General features: G+C 33.3%; 1 protein-coding gene across 5 annotated transcripts in view; it reads right to left on the reverse strand.

Moving 5' to 3' along the window:
* LOC149901267 (long-chain-fatty-acid--CoA ligase 5) overlaps positions 1-17,746 on the reverse strand; it is a 47,887-nt gene continuing 30,141 nt past the window's right edge. For all 5 annotated transcript variants that reach the window (XM_090111843.1, XM_090111844.1, XM_090111840.1 and 2 more), the window contains 12 exons: positions 11,937-12,060; positions 11,116-11,259; positions 10,819-10,944; positions 10,421-10,620; positions 9,714-9,914; positions 8,833-9,050; positions 8,430-8,580; positions 5,881-5,991; positions 4,714-4,881; positions 3,328-3,471; positions 1,805-1,978; positions 1-1,389 (listed from right to left, as the gene is read on the reverse strand). In XM_090111843.1, the coding sequence (XP_089967969.1) occupies positions 1,252-1,389; positions 1,805-1,978; positions 3,328-3,471; positions 4,714-4,881; positions 5,881-5,991; positions 8,430-8,580; positions 8,833-9,050; positions 9,714-9,914; positions 10,421-10,620; positions 10,819-10,944; positions 11,116-11,259; positions 11,937-12,060 (1,899 nt within the window). In that variant the 3' untranslated portion in view covers positions 1-1,251. The remainder of the gene's footprint in view (positions 1,390-1,804; positions 1,979-3,327; positions 3,472-4,713; positions 4,882-5,880; positions 5,992-8,429; positions 8,581-8,832; positions 9,051-9,713; positions 9,915-10,420; positions 10,621-10,818; positions 10,945-11,115; positions 11,260-11,936; positions 12,061-17,746) is intronic.

Consider the following 17,746-nt stretch of genomic DNA (forward strand, 5'->3'; position numbering starts at 1 on the left):
TTTTCATCAAGAATTTTATTTAAAAATAAATTATTGTAGTACATCTTGCACCAATAACAACAAAATTTTGGTAAAGACAACATGAATCCGCAACATTCGCTCAAAGCTTGAATCATCTTAATAAAATATAGAGAGTACAAAATTATCTACAAGTGTGACCGATTTTACTAATTAGAAATCGTCTATCGCTAATGCAGTAAAACATGGACATAACACACTGGGCCTGTTCATAAAAATATCATAAATCGAAAGAAAACTTCGTCCAGAATTAGACACAAAGGCTTGTATTAAAAAATATTTTTATCAACAGGCACCATAACAGAGATTCATCCTCTAGTTCATAAACACACAAAACTGTAAAATAAACAAGTAATACCAAAAAACAATTGCTTAAAAGAAATAGCAGCTCGTAAGCTCATTATAGTTTCAGCCACACAACAAAACACACGTATTCATGAGTTAACTTTAAACGTGTTGTTTGATCCAACTTGTCAAACAAAACCTCAGGTATAAAACCAAATAGTTGATCGTCAAGAAACAAGTATATTAATCTTTCAATATAATACTTATACCATTCGTCTATCTTTTCAAAACCAATAGGCACTATTATTCAAACGTGTTGCAAAATATTTCCTAGCCATTCACTTACAAGACAGTAACTAATTGCGTTTGCTCAACCATTTCTCTTGCGTAATTCTAGATGTGCTATCACAAAAGATTTACGACCATTTTCATTTAGTGATTATTAATCGAAAGCCTCGAATACGGTATCAGATCAAAAGGTCAGCGTTGTTTTCATTTATGCAACTACTAATATTAATGCGTTTATTGCTATGCTCGCCTATTTAACATTACCTAACGATTTAGTAGAAATTTGTCAAACTATAATAATATAAAGGCGAATACAATGTGCAATCATATAATTGACTGTCAGAGAAACAACTCGTTTCTTATTGCTTAAAGTAATGTTGAAAATTATCACCACCGTAATATCGTTATATATTTTGACTACATTATTATACTGATAGCAGCCATAAATTACGAATGAGAACTTTCTTGTCAAAAATTTGTTTATTATCCAAAATTATTACAATCATTCAATTATTATTGTATCACTTGCGTGCACTTTTCTTAATCTTTCCTAGAAGTTAGTATTTATGTTCTGTCTTCAAAACGTCACTTCTGTTTAACACTAATTTCATCGTAAATCATTGTTTTCTCCAATGATGCTATTTACAGGAAAAGCTACAGCTATTCAAGCTGTTTGTACATGTCCTCGATCTGCGGCTTGAAGTAGCTCTTGATTTCAGGTCGTTTCGCTTTGAGTGTGGGCGTCAGAAGACCATTCTGTACGGAGAATGGGTCCGGATGCAAGTAGATGTCTTTGACCTGGACAAAAATGAACACAAATTTAGTATTGATTTTTATTTCTTTGTATAGAAGAGAGGTGGTGACGGCTCTACCATAGCTCTACACTGCAATTCAGTAGGTGATGACTGCAAAAGCTTTGTACTTATAAAGAAAGCTTTCTTGGACATAATTATAACAATTAAAGAACATAAAATAAATATAAGTTACTGTTATCAAAGAGTACTGCCTAATATTACTCCAATTGTAGGAACAAAAATATCGATAAAAGAGTCTTCTGACTTTTCTTGATATCATTAAAATCAACAAATTTTTCTAATCAAAAACAACACTAACTTCCATATATATCACTTTCTAAACACGTCATGGTCAATACCATTGTATACGAGACATCAATTTTAAAAGAGGAAAACCCCTATATTCATCTCTTTCCCACCTGTTCAAATGTCTTCAGACCCGCCTGCCGTCCCCACTGCAGCATGTCTTCGAGGATCATCTTCTTTATTTTTTCGTTCTCACATAATGCTGAGAAAGTGCCCTTGATACCGTTCTCGAGAGCCCAGCACTTGACCACGTCGACGTCAGGAACAACCACCGCTACGATACACGACTGCAATAAAAACAATAACAATAAAAAATGTGAGGGAATTTTAAATACAAAATGCAATAATGCCGACTTTTTAACCGACATCATTTCAACCAACAAACAATTGAGGAGGTTCTCAAGTCGATATATTATTATGTATTATGTACATTATATCTAAGAGATGCAGAATAACTGACTCAGAACTCTGGCATCGTTTATAATAAATCTGTTTCTACGACCTTTGTGTATAAATGTTATTCCAAACCGGGTTTAAGATGTAATTTTGTATCATATTTTGTAAAGATTTTAAACAGATAAGGATTTACTTCAATAACACACATTCATGTATTATCAATAACCTTACCTTCATTCTCATAAACAGGCGAATTTGATTGATTATTATATTACGTTTATTTATTACCTTTCTCTAAGGACTTCTGATTCATACCGTTTTATTTGGTAAGTTTACGACACGCGTGATTTTATACCGCCATAAAACAAACATGATATTGCTTTCATGAAAGTACGTTGGTTTTTACGATTATTAACTATCCGCTGCTCTCGATTTATGTTCTCGTTAAATTATTGCTTTTTTCGAGGTGAAGTATAATGATTTATGTTTATTTCGATTTCGCTATATACTCACATTTATACACGCATAAAACTTGGTTCTATAAACATTAAATTTTATGGGTGTTTATTGTTTACTACATGTTGTTTTATTACATAAGATTAAGTAAATATAAAAATAATTTTGCTGTTTTTACAAAATGTTATTAGCTGATAAGCAAATAAGAGTTCGTAGAGTATTAAGCATATTTCACTTAAAAAGTAACACTTATGAATTACTAGCTTTCCGCCCGCGGCTTCGCCCGCGTTTTCAAAGAAAAACCCGTATAGTTCCCGTCCCCGTGGGATTTTCGGGATATCCTATGTGTTAATCTAAGTTATCCTCTATATGTGTGCTAAATTTCATTGTAATCGGTTCAGTAGTATTTGTGTGAATGAGTAACAAACTCACACATACACAATTACACATCTTCATAAACTTTCGCATTTATAATATTAGTAGGAAGCCAAATTAGTGCTACACAAATGATTTCCATCTGGATCATAACTAATATTACAAATGTGACTACTAGTCTATGTGTGTGTGTACAAACTCTGTCTGTTTCTTCTACGCGCCTCAACCACTCAACCAATTTGGATGAAATTTTGTACAGAGATGACTTGAGACCTGAGAAAGTATACCTACATAGGCTAGGGTTTATCGAGGAAATCCCAAGAGAACGGGAACTATGCGGGTTTTTCTTTGACAACGCAGACGAAGCCGCCAAAAATCTATTGGTAAATAAATTAAAACATGAAATTACCTTCAAAGATTCTCCGTGTACGAAAACTTGTTCCACGTACTGACTTCTAATGTAAATGTTTTCTATTTTCTCGGGCACAATATATTCGCCTTGCGATAGTTTGAAAATGTGTTTTCTTCTGTCGATAATCTTTAACGTGCCATTCTGGAAAAAAATAAAGACTAAAATAAAATTTAAATGCATAAAAGTTCGTTTACACACAAATATTGGATTGTAATTATTAATACTTATTATATTCGAAAATATAATACGAATATAATTATGCAGAAGTAATTTATGACGCAGTTAGTATAATTTAAATTGCTAATTTTATTATTAAAGAATAAGATATAAGTGTATTGCCTTCTTACACGTGGATTTGATAATATCTGTTAATTATTATGCTATTGGCCGATTGCGTTATTCATTCTAAAAATATAAATTATTGCTGTGAATTTGGAAATTTGAATTCATTATTATTATAATATTTTCAGTCACAACTTGGAAATTTTAATTCATTATTTATAGGTATACGAGAAAAAATTGTATGTCATTAATCTGTACTAATATTATAAAGCTGAAAAGTTTGTTTGTTTGTTTGAACGCGCTAATATCAGGAACTACTGGTCCGATTGGAAAAATTCTTTCGGTGATAGATAGCACATTTATCGATGAGGGCTCATCATCACGTTAAGACCAACAGGAGCGGAACACTGCGGGTAAAAACATGTTAGGTACTAGCTGAGCCCACAGCTAGTAAATTATAAGTTAAAAACGACTTAAATATTATGTATGTGGAGATATTTGTAGCGTATTACTAACCAATTTGGCCAATATCTTGCATAGAAACATGATTTGGTAGTTGGAGCGCTTGCATAAAAAGCTCACAAAATTTTCGCTTTTTAGCTTTATGTTATAAAATAGGCGCTAACGAAATTTGCATTTTATCGTTATGTAGGTAACAATTTATCGTAATGTTACAATGCGGGTCGAACTAAGCAGTACAACTTGTTTATAAATACAAGAGTTACAAAGGTTTTAATTAAAGAATAAATATTATAGGCAGGTTATGTATTGTTGTGATATTATGTAATTTCAGATTAGGTAGCTATGTTTTCTTTCTTTCTTAAGTGCCCCTTCTCAACTTCTTTCGGTTGATAATGGAGCAGTTTTTACGACTTAATATGAATTTGATATAATCTTAGAAACACACAATATGATTCCATTGTGAAAATCCAATAAAACGTAAAATACAAACTCGCACGGAAAATATTAACCATAAAAATAATTGATACTATTATACCTTCTATCTAGTTTTGTCAACATTAAAAATAAATCTACGCAGCACTATAGTATTTTTCACGTTTCTATACAATATGCATTATAAATAAAACAATCGAAACTCACAGGTAGCCACTTCCCAATATCGCCCGTATGGTGCCACCCGTTGTGGTCGATGACTTCCCTCGTCTTCTCCGGCTCTTTGAAGTACCCCTTGAAGACGTTGGCTCCCTGCACGCAGATCTCGCCCTGGCCCTGCGCCGCGTAATACTCCATCTCCGGGACATCCACTAACTGAAATGGTTGAAGGGATTGGTTAGTTAAGGAGCACTGTTTCCTTCACAAAATATCGCGGTTTGATTACTGGCTTGCTTCGCTTTTGTTTATTTTAAAAGCACTTTTGTCTTCTTAGAATATAAGGGTCCTAGAATTACCGGTTTGACTTAACCATGTTCTAATATGGAATTCAAAGTACTGACTTACCTTTATAGTGTACTAAGCAAATACATTTTAATTCATTTTTTAATCAATTCGCACTGATAAATTATTGTCTTATACTCTGTCCATTATATTATTTGCTTTTTGACAGCTTCACGCCTATGAAGGATTGTATTGTCTATGTTTAAATGTCATACAAATAATTATCGTTCTTCATGGACAGGTCCCGCCCACTTAGTGATGTCTACACAGAATTATTCAATGATGGGTCGATAGATTATAATAATCGATAGAAATACTCTGTAAAATATATCCGATGCAGAAAAACTCTTCTATTATGTTATATAATTTAAACGTAAAGACAACCAAATTGTAAGATAGAAACCAATAAATAATAAAATATTAGTTTAGTTTAGTTTTAACATACAATGCATAGATATGTGGTCTTATTATTACATATCTTATTAGTACGTTTACGTTGTAATTATTATTTACGTACCTGATTCGATTTATGATAATATTTTTAATTTATAATTGAAATGGTATCACAATCGATAATCTTTTGAACATCACTTCTGGTACCACCCGTCGAGCTGTCAAAAAGCAATTCTTATAGTGGACAGACTATAAGAAGATTAATTATTTAAGTCTACTATTCAAAACATTTCATATGAGACCGAGCATCTCGATTATTTTGGGTTGTGGTTGGATTTCAGTTGAGTTCTTCGTCGTAGAAGAAAACATCACAATATGGAATAATAAAAGTATAATAAACAAATAACCGTCCACACATCAAACAGTCCTTGAGCTGAAGCATTTTCTGTCACATATCAAAGCAATGTTAACTAATCGTACCTTCACTTTACAACAAGCGACGGGAGGCCCGACGTGCTCCGGCACATGGTCGCCCTGTACCGTCAGAGTCACCGGCGCAGTGCACTCCGTCTGACCGTAGCCCTCTACGATCTGGGAACAATCATTCATAAGCCATTGAAAAAAAATTGAACTACATATTGCTATTATGACTATGAGAGGTAAATGTAAGGAAAACGCTAAATTTAATAGGTTTTGAGCTCTTTTCGCTTCTATTATTGTCTGTTATTGTCTTTTAAGCACCATCGAGGACTAGGACGCACATTACGCGAGTCATATTACCTACAAATGTTATTAATACATATATTTTATATGGAAAATATTGCTGTAACCATAAATAACAAAAATATTTCAAGATCAAAGTAGAAAATGAAGGAGACCATTAAGTAATGAGTATTAATATGACACAAAACTATAAAGTTGAAAGCCACCTTCAATTGGGATTTTAATCTATAAAATTTAAGAGCGGAAATTCTATCAACCAACAGTTCTAGCTTACAAATTGAGTTAAATTCCTAGTATTTAAAACGGCATTAAAGTATGAATCACTGAATATTATTCACAAATTATAAGCCACATCTGGTATCTGGCATATCCAAAATAAACATCGGAAATGAAGAGCATTGCCAGTTATTTTCTGATAAAACACATAACGACGAATACTCGAAAATACTTCGACGTAGCCTTGGTGGTATTCATAAATATTAGGGATGTAACGATACATGATTTTGCCGATACGATACCGATACCGATATTTGTAGTAATGTATCGGCGATACCGATACCGATACCGATATCGATGGCTTGGTAGAAAAATAAATACATAGTGAATTATGCATAAAAAGTTACCAACATTTAACAGAGACAACTGTTAGTCGTATTCTTTTAAATAAAAATGCCAAATCAAAAAACAACAAAACCATTTATTTTAGTATTATTATTTTACGAAGTCAGTTAAACTTTAAGTAATACACATACAATCAGTACCAAATAAAAGTTTACTATATTGGTAGAGTTTTTTCAGAAAACAAAGTGCGCACGCGCGGGCGGCCTCCCGCATCGTTCATTGGGCGCGGATTTTTGAATTATTTGATATCAAAAATATTGGTTGTTTGTAAAGTAGGTTTACTATCGAGATGTTTACGTGATAACATAATGCAGTGGCAGCGCTCGAGATGAAACGGGAGATCGGTCCGTCTCTCTCTCGTTATACCTGCGATCGCGCTCGTGAGGTTTTGGTGTGACACAATTTTATGAACATATCACCCGACTAAAACGATTTTAAAAACGTTATCACGTTAATGATTATTATAAGTTTCCTTTACATAAACAAATTTGTGATTGGAACACTCTTAGTAAGCAAATAAAATGCTTGTGTCAGGAGGTTCCGCTCTTCCTTAACACTATTACAGAAACAGAAATAAAACAATATGAATGAATACAATGCAAAAACATAAAAGAAAAGAAAGAATTTAATAAAAAAATATCGGTATCGGTTGATTTATTATCGGCGATACCGATATATCGGCTTGCCGATATATCGGCCGATATATCGGTATCGGTATCGGTATCGTTACATCCCTAATAAATATTATTATAGAAAATATCATACAAATGAACTACGTTAGTGACGAATCTGTTCCAAAATTACACTCTAGTTCCGCGTATGAGGGCCGATGATTGAATATTGATGCATCTATTAGCGAATACACTTTGATCTTTCTGAATAAGATATTTCACTTTTGACGTTAATGCGTCTATTAGTGCGGTATTTTCGTATTCGAGTTGTTGGAATGCTAATGTATGAGGGATGTGTTATAAAATGCTCTACAAAAGACTCAATATTTACTCGTGTAAACATTTTTACAGACAATAAGTAAATAATGTAGAAAATATGATTTCAAATTATTCCATTTATTACTGTATTCCAGATTCCTGAAGTTAGAATGTTTATTAATTGGTAATAATATATAGAAAATAACATGACTTTTTTCTGATAATTTCTTTCCGCGTTAATACTAACCTTATAGAACTCAATCTTCTCTCCTTCACTACCAATAAAAGGCACATATTATTTCTAATTGACTGTTAAACTAACAATGCTGCAACTGAACGAACGTAACACGAAATGACTATTCACTACATTTTGACTATAAAATTAATATAGTAATTATAATAAAACTGCATCGTGACGGCGTCAAACTATGTGTTACAATTTTTTTTACTAATTTAATTACCAAATACATAAGCATCGTGCAAACTTGTGCAAATCACCGTGCAATATCACCAAAATGCAACTTTTACGTGAACAAGCTGTTTATTCCAAAGTCTTAATACTAGTTTATGTTATAGCTGTCGCAGTTATACGCATTGCTCCGCTCCTATTGGTCTTAGCGTTCTGATAAATTGCCTATGTGTTAATCAAAGTTACTCTCTATGTGCCAGATTTCATGAAAATCGGTTCAGCAGTTTTTCCGTGAAGGAGTAACAAACAAACTTTCGCATTTATAATATTAGTAGAATTATAATTACCAAACATCCAAGCGCGCATCTTGCGAAGGTGAGCACGTTGCCTGCTAGCGGCGCAGAGCCGACCACCATGATGCGCAGTCTGCCGCCCATGCCCTCGCGCACCTTGCGGAACACCAGCTTATCCCACACGGAATCTGACCGGATTATACCCCTGGCGAACGGTGAAAGGAAGTATGAATTATTTATTTTATTTATTTATTTATACTTTATCGTACATATATACCAGACAGAGAATAACAAGATACAATAATAATAAAAAAAATACTATGTATATTGTATAGGGAGTTAAAATCGTATATATCTAGCTAAGTTTATAATTTTGCAACAAAAATAAAACTAGATAACAGCAACATCAAAATCGATAAGTCATAGTTAAGTATTAATATAAAATAATATATATTACCTCTTCAGTTCTGATTCCTTTGCTGACAAAGCCATATTGAAGAGCAGTTTCTTAATTTTCGAACCGGAAATTTCACTTTGCGCTTTATCATATAGCCTGTTTAATAATCTCGGTACTGCTGGCATCATCGTTGGTTTGAGAGCACTCAAGTCATCTGCCAATCTTCTGATGTCCCCGCTGTAGAAACCAACCGCTCCTCCAACCATGTATAGAGCGTTCTGAAATTTAAGAAATCAAACCATTTGTTTCAATGCTCTTGATTTTACTATTTCAAGACATTGAAACATTCATTACATTCCTTTAATATTAATGTTTTCAATTTAAATTGATTTAAGGTAATTTGTTAAGAGCATGTTTGATTTCCTAGGTGATACAGGAACAACAAACACAAACGGGTAGGCGTAAACTATTTAACAGAACGGGAAACTCGCGCGCCATCAGTCACTGTCACAACATTAGAAAGCTAATTCGGTTTTGCGGCTGGTTACTTAGATTTATTAAATTGTGTAGTGCCTATGGGATAATTTATATGTCATACTTATGAAAGACGATAAGTTTCTATGGAATGATTGATTACATCGGGAATCTACATATAATTGAGAATATTATGTCGTCTTTGCTTCGCGGTAACATGGATGATGTATTGCTAACTTCCTGAGTGGACTGGTAATGATCACAATGTTTATCATGTTATGAACTGCACCAGATGTACCGATTGCATTGATAACACTGACTGTAACTACTCTTTTCCTATTCTCTTATCTCAAACTGAATCGTCCATTTGATTATTAATTCTATATCTATCACAGACAGAACATACTTGTCGTATTGAACAAGGATTTGTTTCTAACATTTATCTTTTTGTTCTAGAACGTTCTTACCTCACAACACCGCTCGAGCATGTGCGCGAGTGGCAGGAAGGAGATCATGACGTCGTGCTTGGTCGGCCGGTGCTCGCCGAGCTGCATCGTCACGCTGCACAGGGAGGCTACCACGTTCTCATGTGTTAGCATGACACCTTTGGGCATACCCGTTGTGCCTGATGTGTAGCAGATTGTGCATAGACTCTCTGGTTGGGGAGGCTGAAATTAAATTAACAGATAATAAAATAATAAATGTTGTGTGGTTTTATGAAACCACGGTAAAAGTGAAACTGTTCGAACGGTTCCGATCACTGCTTTGTGTAGCGCATGTCGCGTGACGGTCGGCTGCCGAGTAGGTATACCTACTCGGCAGCCGCGATACACGCGACATGCGCTACACAGACCAAAAAGTTTGAGACGATGTAATAAAAGTTTCACTTTAAAATTTTAAATTCTATTTTGATTATAATCACGTGATAAAAGTGGTCGTGTTATTCATGCAACTACCCTATCAGTTTATAGATTATCATACTATTATTATATTATTATTAACTTTATAAACCCATTCCTTAAAATGTTACACAACGTTTACATTTTGAAAGTTCACACAATGCATACTTTTCCATCCCTTGCTCGAGAACAACCTGACTCTGTTAACCCATTAAATATTACACATTCGTGCCTCAACTAAACTCAACTAAAACAAATTGAAAGCACCAACTCACAATGCACGGGTGATCTTTCTGCGCTCCCAGTATTTCCACATCGCTGAACTTTAGGATTTCCACACCGCGACTCCGTGCTCTTTGGTGTGTTGACGGCGACACTTCCTTTATCGTGATCAGCTTGCGGAGGCATTTCGGCGACTGATCGAGTAGTAAATTCGCTTTCTTGTCGTCTTCACATACAACTATTGACATTTCAGCTGAAATACACGAGTGATATATTATTATTTCCGATTGCTACTATTCTACAGAATACATTTTTTTAGTCTACACTAAAGTTTTATTTTATATCATATGTAATTTGATATGATTACAATTAATCAAACTTTAAAATATATTTATTATTCTGGACATAATATATTAAAATCATTGTAAATTATTGTATCAAAAATACTTACTTTGATTAATAATGAAGGCACATGCGTTGGCTCCTAGTGTATCGTATAACGGTACTATGATCATTGAATAGCAGTAAGCAGCCTGTTCTGTCATGATCCATTCTGGACAATTTTGGGCGTATATACCTGAAAACAAAAACAAACCATAAATACCGTAAAACATCGCACCCACATGGCAATGAACGGTTAATATTGGAAAATATCGTGGGCAATAAACGTCAATTTCATTGAAAATATTATCACAACGTATTTTAATATCGCACAAAAGAACAGTAATAATAGTGTCGAGTCACTCACCGACAAAAGTGCCCTGGCCCGGAGGTACACCTTGGCATATAAGGCCCGAACCGAAGTTTTTCGCTCGCAGCAGGGTTTCATTGTAAGTCTGCCACACGTACGGCTTATTTGGTCCCTCACGCCAACCGAGACAATTGCCATTATCTTCATTAAAAAGCAGAAAGAAAAAAGCACATCAATCAAAGTGTGACCATGAAGTATATATAAATACTCTGCCAATTTATCATCGTTAAATCTAGTAAAAGTTGGCAAGGCCGTCCTCGGAATATTCCGCATATATGGGACGACTTTATGACTCTTTCAGTGAAAATAATTATGGCATCAAGATGCATAATGTTCGACCGCAGCAGCTGTCTATTACTAGCCGTGCAATAATTCTAGTTGCCGAGTTAATTACATGCATGTGTCCCGTGTAAACAAGTTAAAGAGCGACGTTACTGCTCTTTTAGGTCTCATTATCGCGTTTATCGCAGGGGAACGGAAACACGTAGCAAAATAAGGACAACTAAAGAATAGCTTTGAAGCCGTTCGTGCGTTGATTGGATACCTAGTGTTGGGATTGACGTACAATAGAGCCTCTAAGGCTATTAAGATTTAAATTAACATTTTATTTCTACGTAAACTATAGTCAATCGGGTATTGTTGTATGTTTGCATTCAATAGTACAAAGTATTTAGCTGTTATATGGCGGGTATTGCCGAGGGAAAAGTTTGAATGTTAATGCTAAACCATTATTGAATCTAAATCATAACTGGGAATATAAAATATACATCCAGCAATCACAGGGAAACGTATTATTGCTTTGAGAAATCTCAACTCACTTGATTCCTTGACACCTCTGCGGAAAGTCTCATACAAGGTGCGCGTGTCGTCGTGCAGATATCGAAGAAACCGACCGTTTTTCGCTTCTTTGTAGAATTTTGATACACGTACAAGTTCTGGACCCTGGAAATAAGAATAAATTTACATAAGAAAAGAGAGACAATAATTTAATTAATCAAGGAGATTTGAATAGAAATTGTTTCTACCTAACGATCATAGAATAAAAAACTATACCAATAAAGAAATGACTCTTTTAAATAAATACATAACTACTTAGTTCGACAATAATGTTGTACCATCATTACATTAAACGCAGAAGACTCTAGGTATACCTAACAAACATTATAACAATTATATCAACGCAGTGCATCATGCATATACCTTTATTAAAATTTCACATACAACAGTATACATCATGAATCATGATACATGTCACTCGGTTACTAGAGGTCGTTGTTCTGAAGCGAATCTTACTAACGAGCTAAAACAGTAATCAGTTGTAATCTTTTTACGTGGTAATAATGCGAACAACGCTGTGTACATGAATACATTAAATATAGAGTTTTTGAAAATGATGAAATTATAATACCTTTGCGATACAATCCAACGTTAAAGTATGTAGTAAGGTGTAATAATGTGAGGTACCTATTCATATTGTACACAAAGGCAAATAGCTTTCGACTAACACCATCTAACACTTACATTATAGAAGCTTACATTATTGATCGAATCAGTAATATTCTACAGGTTCTGATGTTTTGTATGCTAATAACGTATTATTTCGAATTAACCTTTTTGATATTATATAAAGAGACAGATTTTATATTTTGCTTAAAAACACATTTAATCTCCGATGTGCATCAAATGACGTCTCCGGTTCAGTTAACATGAAAATTTTTATTTCCGCAACTTGCCCTACGGTATTGTAAATGAACAGGTCAATGGCATTTGCATTTTTTAGAATATTTTTTAATGTAACAACATTTTAATATTAATAATAGTTTCACAACCTATCTAATAAAGCATAAACCATATTCCCCAATGGCATAAGTGTAGAGTAACCAGATATATTTGTAAGTTCAGTGAAAATATTTGCCATCACTAAACGAAAACTTCCACTGAATTTCACAACAAAACATACAAAAAATTGGGGTAACCTTGCCCGAGGTGTCAGTCCACTGGCGTTATAGTCAGATTTTCAATAATTACCAACAACTCGTTTGTAACCCAAACTGGAATGTATGTGCGTGTAAAAATGCTATTTAAACCATAAAATAAACATTAAGTAGGAAAATATAATCACGGAATCAATGATTTAAATTCTCATGACCATGCTATGCATGAAAAATCATTCAGTACCTACAATATATAATATTAAATATGAGCATCTACTTTATTTAAATTGTATTCTGCAACAATGTAACAGTATACAATATACATGTTATCTGTTAACATCGCACGAGCGTATTTCGGACTTTCCATGCGAATACGAGACCGATGATCGATTTTTACGGTCCAAGGGGTGCGACTTAAACGTTTCATAGGTAGGTGTAGTTGTTCCGACTCACCTGTCATACATAATTAATTAAAAGTTTACAATGTGTATAAATAAGTATTGCTTTGAAGGTAAAAGTTAATGCATAAATAAAAGACTCATTATGGAGCACGTATATGAACTTTATTGAAAAACGTACACCTGAAAGCGCTTGCCTTTTGGTTTCTTTTAAAGATTGTATAAACGGTTTTTTAGACAGGAAACATATTAGTGTTACAAGAGATTAAGAAATATAAGTATTAAAAGCACAGTTTGTTATACTGCAAAATCTTACATTAATATTACTTTTAGACGATTCTCATATATAACTGACAAGCTTCTGTCGTCTTTTTTTCATACCATGTCGCGTCTTGACAAGTGACTTACTCATTTTTGGCAGTGGATGTGAATACTTTTGCTACTATGCGTTTTTTACATAATCAGCAACTACAATATAGAAATTCAAAATTAGACCAGTATATCTATATTACCTTGTACAGTGATACAGTATACACCAAGAAGCTTATATCTAATACACTGGATGACTGGAGATTTCAGTATGAACATTAACTTGTAACAAGAAAATATGACCTTGAATGACGAGAGATTGCATATCTGCAGTCAAAAAACCGTTCAACAAAGCTGCTAGTACGACGTGACGGATATCACGTATTGCAAGTAGTAAACCAATGTAACTTACATCGTAACTAAAGCTCATTCCTCGAAAACATTGCGATGAATAAACTGAATCAAATAAGTACCTATAAATTATCCACAGCAATTTAGAATTTATGAAAGCTAATAGCAATAATTTTTCCCGGCACTGTATTTCTGATAGAGCAGACAGGGGACTGATTTATATAAAGAAGAATGTTACGAATCTTTCGAGCACCTTCAACTGATATAATATGTACCTTCTACTATATATAAATTCGATAATTCTCCAGTAGTCCCTTGAACGCAAAGGCCAAGCTGATAGGAAACAAGAAACTGTTAAATTATGTTCGGACAGTCGTGCGGTCACACGACCGCGTATTTATTTATAACAAAACCTCGGTGACATAACACACACGCTGTCTTCACTATTTATATATTCATTACTGTTTGATCCGTCCACAGTAGCCCTCACGAATCGTTGAAATATTTACGGCGAGAAAATCAATGGAAAATTGTTTTCGGGACGTAAAAATTGTTTACACTCATAACGAATGATTTGAAGTTGATTACTTGTCAGTTAGTTAATTTATTACAAACTAGGTATATAAATTAAATTAATGCGAAACTGTTTATTACTATAATAATTATTAGGTCTATCAAATAATTTATATAAAACTGCCTAAAATAGAGCTGAATATAAAGGATAACACATTCATTTCGATCGAATAAGATCCTAACCTACTAATATTATAAATGCGAAAGTATGTGACGATGGATGTAGGTATGTGTATGTATGTTTGTTACTCTTTCACGCAAATAATACTGAACCGATTACAATTAAATTTGGCACACATATAGAGGGTTAACACATAGGATAGGTTTTATCCCGAAAATCCCACGGCAACGGGAACTATACGGGTTTTTCTTTGAAAACGCGGGTGAATCCGCGGGCGGAAAGATAGTATAAAATAAATTAATACGAAGCTGTTTATTACTATAATGAATAATCATTAGGTATATCAAATATTTTTTATATAAAAATACCCTAAATAGAGCTGAAAAGACGTAAAGTGTAAGACATTAGCTTCGATTGAATGAGATGCTAAAATCTTGAATGAAACATATTGCTATCGGTAACGATATTAAAACGTTCATATGCACAAGCCACATTAAATTTTCAACACTTTCACTTACAATATGATGCTCAATGCTATTCAATAAATTTTAACCATAATCCCCTGAAACGTGTGCCCTCTACTGGTGATAAGCCTTTATAGTAGGTACATTTACTTTTATAGGAGCATAATATGACAAAAGGTGTTTTGTGGTAATAACGGATATCAAATTAATACGTAGGTAATAACATAAATATGAATATTAATAATAATGTGGGTTGATTAACCCCGTATATTTTAACTATGTATTTTGTATACGATTCATAACTCCAATCGAACTCTTGTGTGAAGAAGAAAATTAAAAAATTTTTCGTAAAGAATTAGCTAAATTGATTTTAAATGGCTCCGAATACTGCACATTTGTAATAATTCTTATTACTATTTTAGTTTTTGAAAATATATTACAGTAAACACACTATTATCATTAAGGTTAATATATAATATTTTCAAATTGTAAATTATAATATTCATAACATAATATGAGTCAAAGTCCTGTAAATGCGTACTTTAAACTGAATTTCATTGCAATATGCTATTAAAACGCTCATACAACCGTTCATATTAAACAAATTGAAAGTCATGAAGCCAAGCATAAACATATGGAATGGGAACTTATTAAATACTATCACAGAAATACTTGACATTGTGGCGACTTGGCGAGCGCACGGTTTCCGCATAATTCATTAAGAATATTAACGTTATGACGAGCCGGTAGTAAACACGACTGTATCATAAAGTGCTCTCAACTAAAGAACACTTTGTAATTACTATTTGAGCAATATCAATCACGCAAAAGTGAGTTAAGATACGGTAATTGGTTGTTAAAACAAAGTGCTTATTAATTTTTATTTGTGAATTAAGTAATACATATTTTAATCATCCTCTCGTTTATTTAACTAGGCAATGCTACATTAATATTGATATTAATTCTTAATACTTACTAAGTAAAAAGTGTCTAAAATAAACGACAACATATTTCAATATTTTTTGGAGGAAGGTACTATGTTCATATTGGATACAATAAGGTAACAGTCACGTCAAAAACAATCATTAAAAGACATGAAAAAAAAATATTCCTAGTTTTCCTAGCTTTCCTAGTTTTCCCTAATTAAATATACTTTATAATATAGTTAGATAGAAAAACAAACAAAGTTGGAGACCATTAATAATAATTAATTTTAGAACTCTTAAGCTCAATCTTTATGAAATTCGTAGCAGTTGCGTAGTTCCTGCGTAGACGTTATGAAAAACAATTTTTAGTTCAATGTCAAAGAATAATTACTGCAGATTCTAAAAGCAAGAAGAAATTTATTAAATAATAAACGAGAATATATTTTTTTATATTACATTCTATGTATTTATGTGTTCTTTACCTCACAACAACGACCGTAATTAACTGTGATTCTGTTTGAAGGTTTCTTTAATTAAAACAATCATCAATGTATGTTGTTTCATACATTCAGATTGTTTATTGTGCACAAACGTTATAATATAAATATATCTTCATGTAAGCACCATTCATCAAAAGTGTTTATTTCTTTAACACGCTACTTCATAAACCAGAAGACAGCTATTATGAAATTGCTTCAAAGACCGAGAAAAAATATTTAATCATACGTAAAATAAACACGTAACTAAATCATAAACCACGTAAAACTGGAGCGGATCGCTAGTGCATTTTGCATAAATAAATTACGAGAAATAACACGAAACACACTCGTTTCAAAATTAAGCATGCTATTTTTCAGCTCAGCAGTATAGCAGTAATACGACAAAAACATGTTTTGAAACGGTTTATTTTTGTTGATAAATCTATGTCGCTATTACATTGTTAGTGACATATCACACTAGCGGATTGCGAGCGGTTTCAAAGCGGAGCGGGTGCGCAACGAATACGTTGCGGTTGCGCAGCGAATTCGTTGCGGACGCGTGGCAGATGCGCAACGTTTACGTCGCAGTCATGTACACTCATTAACAAAATGGAATCCGTGCTGGTTGTTACTTATAACTTGTGATAGTATAATAATTATGAGATCATTATTTTTTACGAGTTTCATAACATGTTAATGTTTAGGGTATTGTTTTATCTATTAAATCTTGGTCGAAATGCAATCAGATAACTTAATTGCTCATTAAGAAAGTTCATTAGTGAAATAAATGTTAAAGCTCCTTAACTAAAACAGGGCTATCTTATTATTAGATAAATAGCAGTGAATAGAAAATTTTATCAAGCAACCAGCAACTCACTATCACTTTGCTCATAATTAGGTTCACAAAATCTCTTTATAACATACGTTGCTATGGGAGAGATTATACTGGTCAGTCGTTACATACTTTTGGAATGTATGGTACATTCTAAAAGTCCTAGTAATTCAATTTTATAGCACCTTTTTTTAACAACTCCAGTTGTTATTACATCTTTAGTTAACTGTTAAGTAAGTGC

Source organism: Colias eurytheme, chromosome 17 (assembly GCF_061535395.1).
Source record: "Colias eurytheme isolate Ceu_HAF_F1 chromosome 17, ilColEury1 Martin Lab GWU primary, whole genome shotgun sequence".
Taxonomy (NCBI): Eukaryota; Metazoa; Arthropoda; class Insecta; order Lepidoptera; family Pieridae; genus Colias; species Colias eurytheme.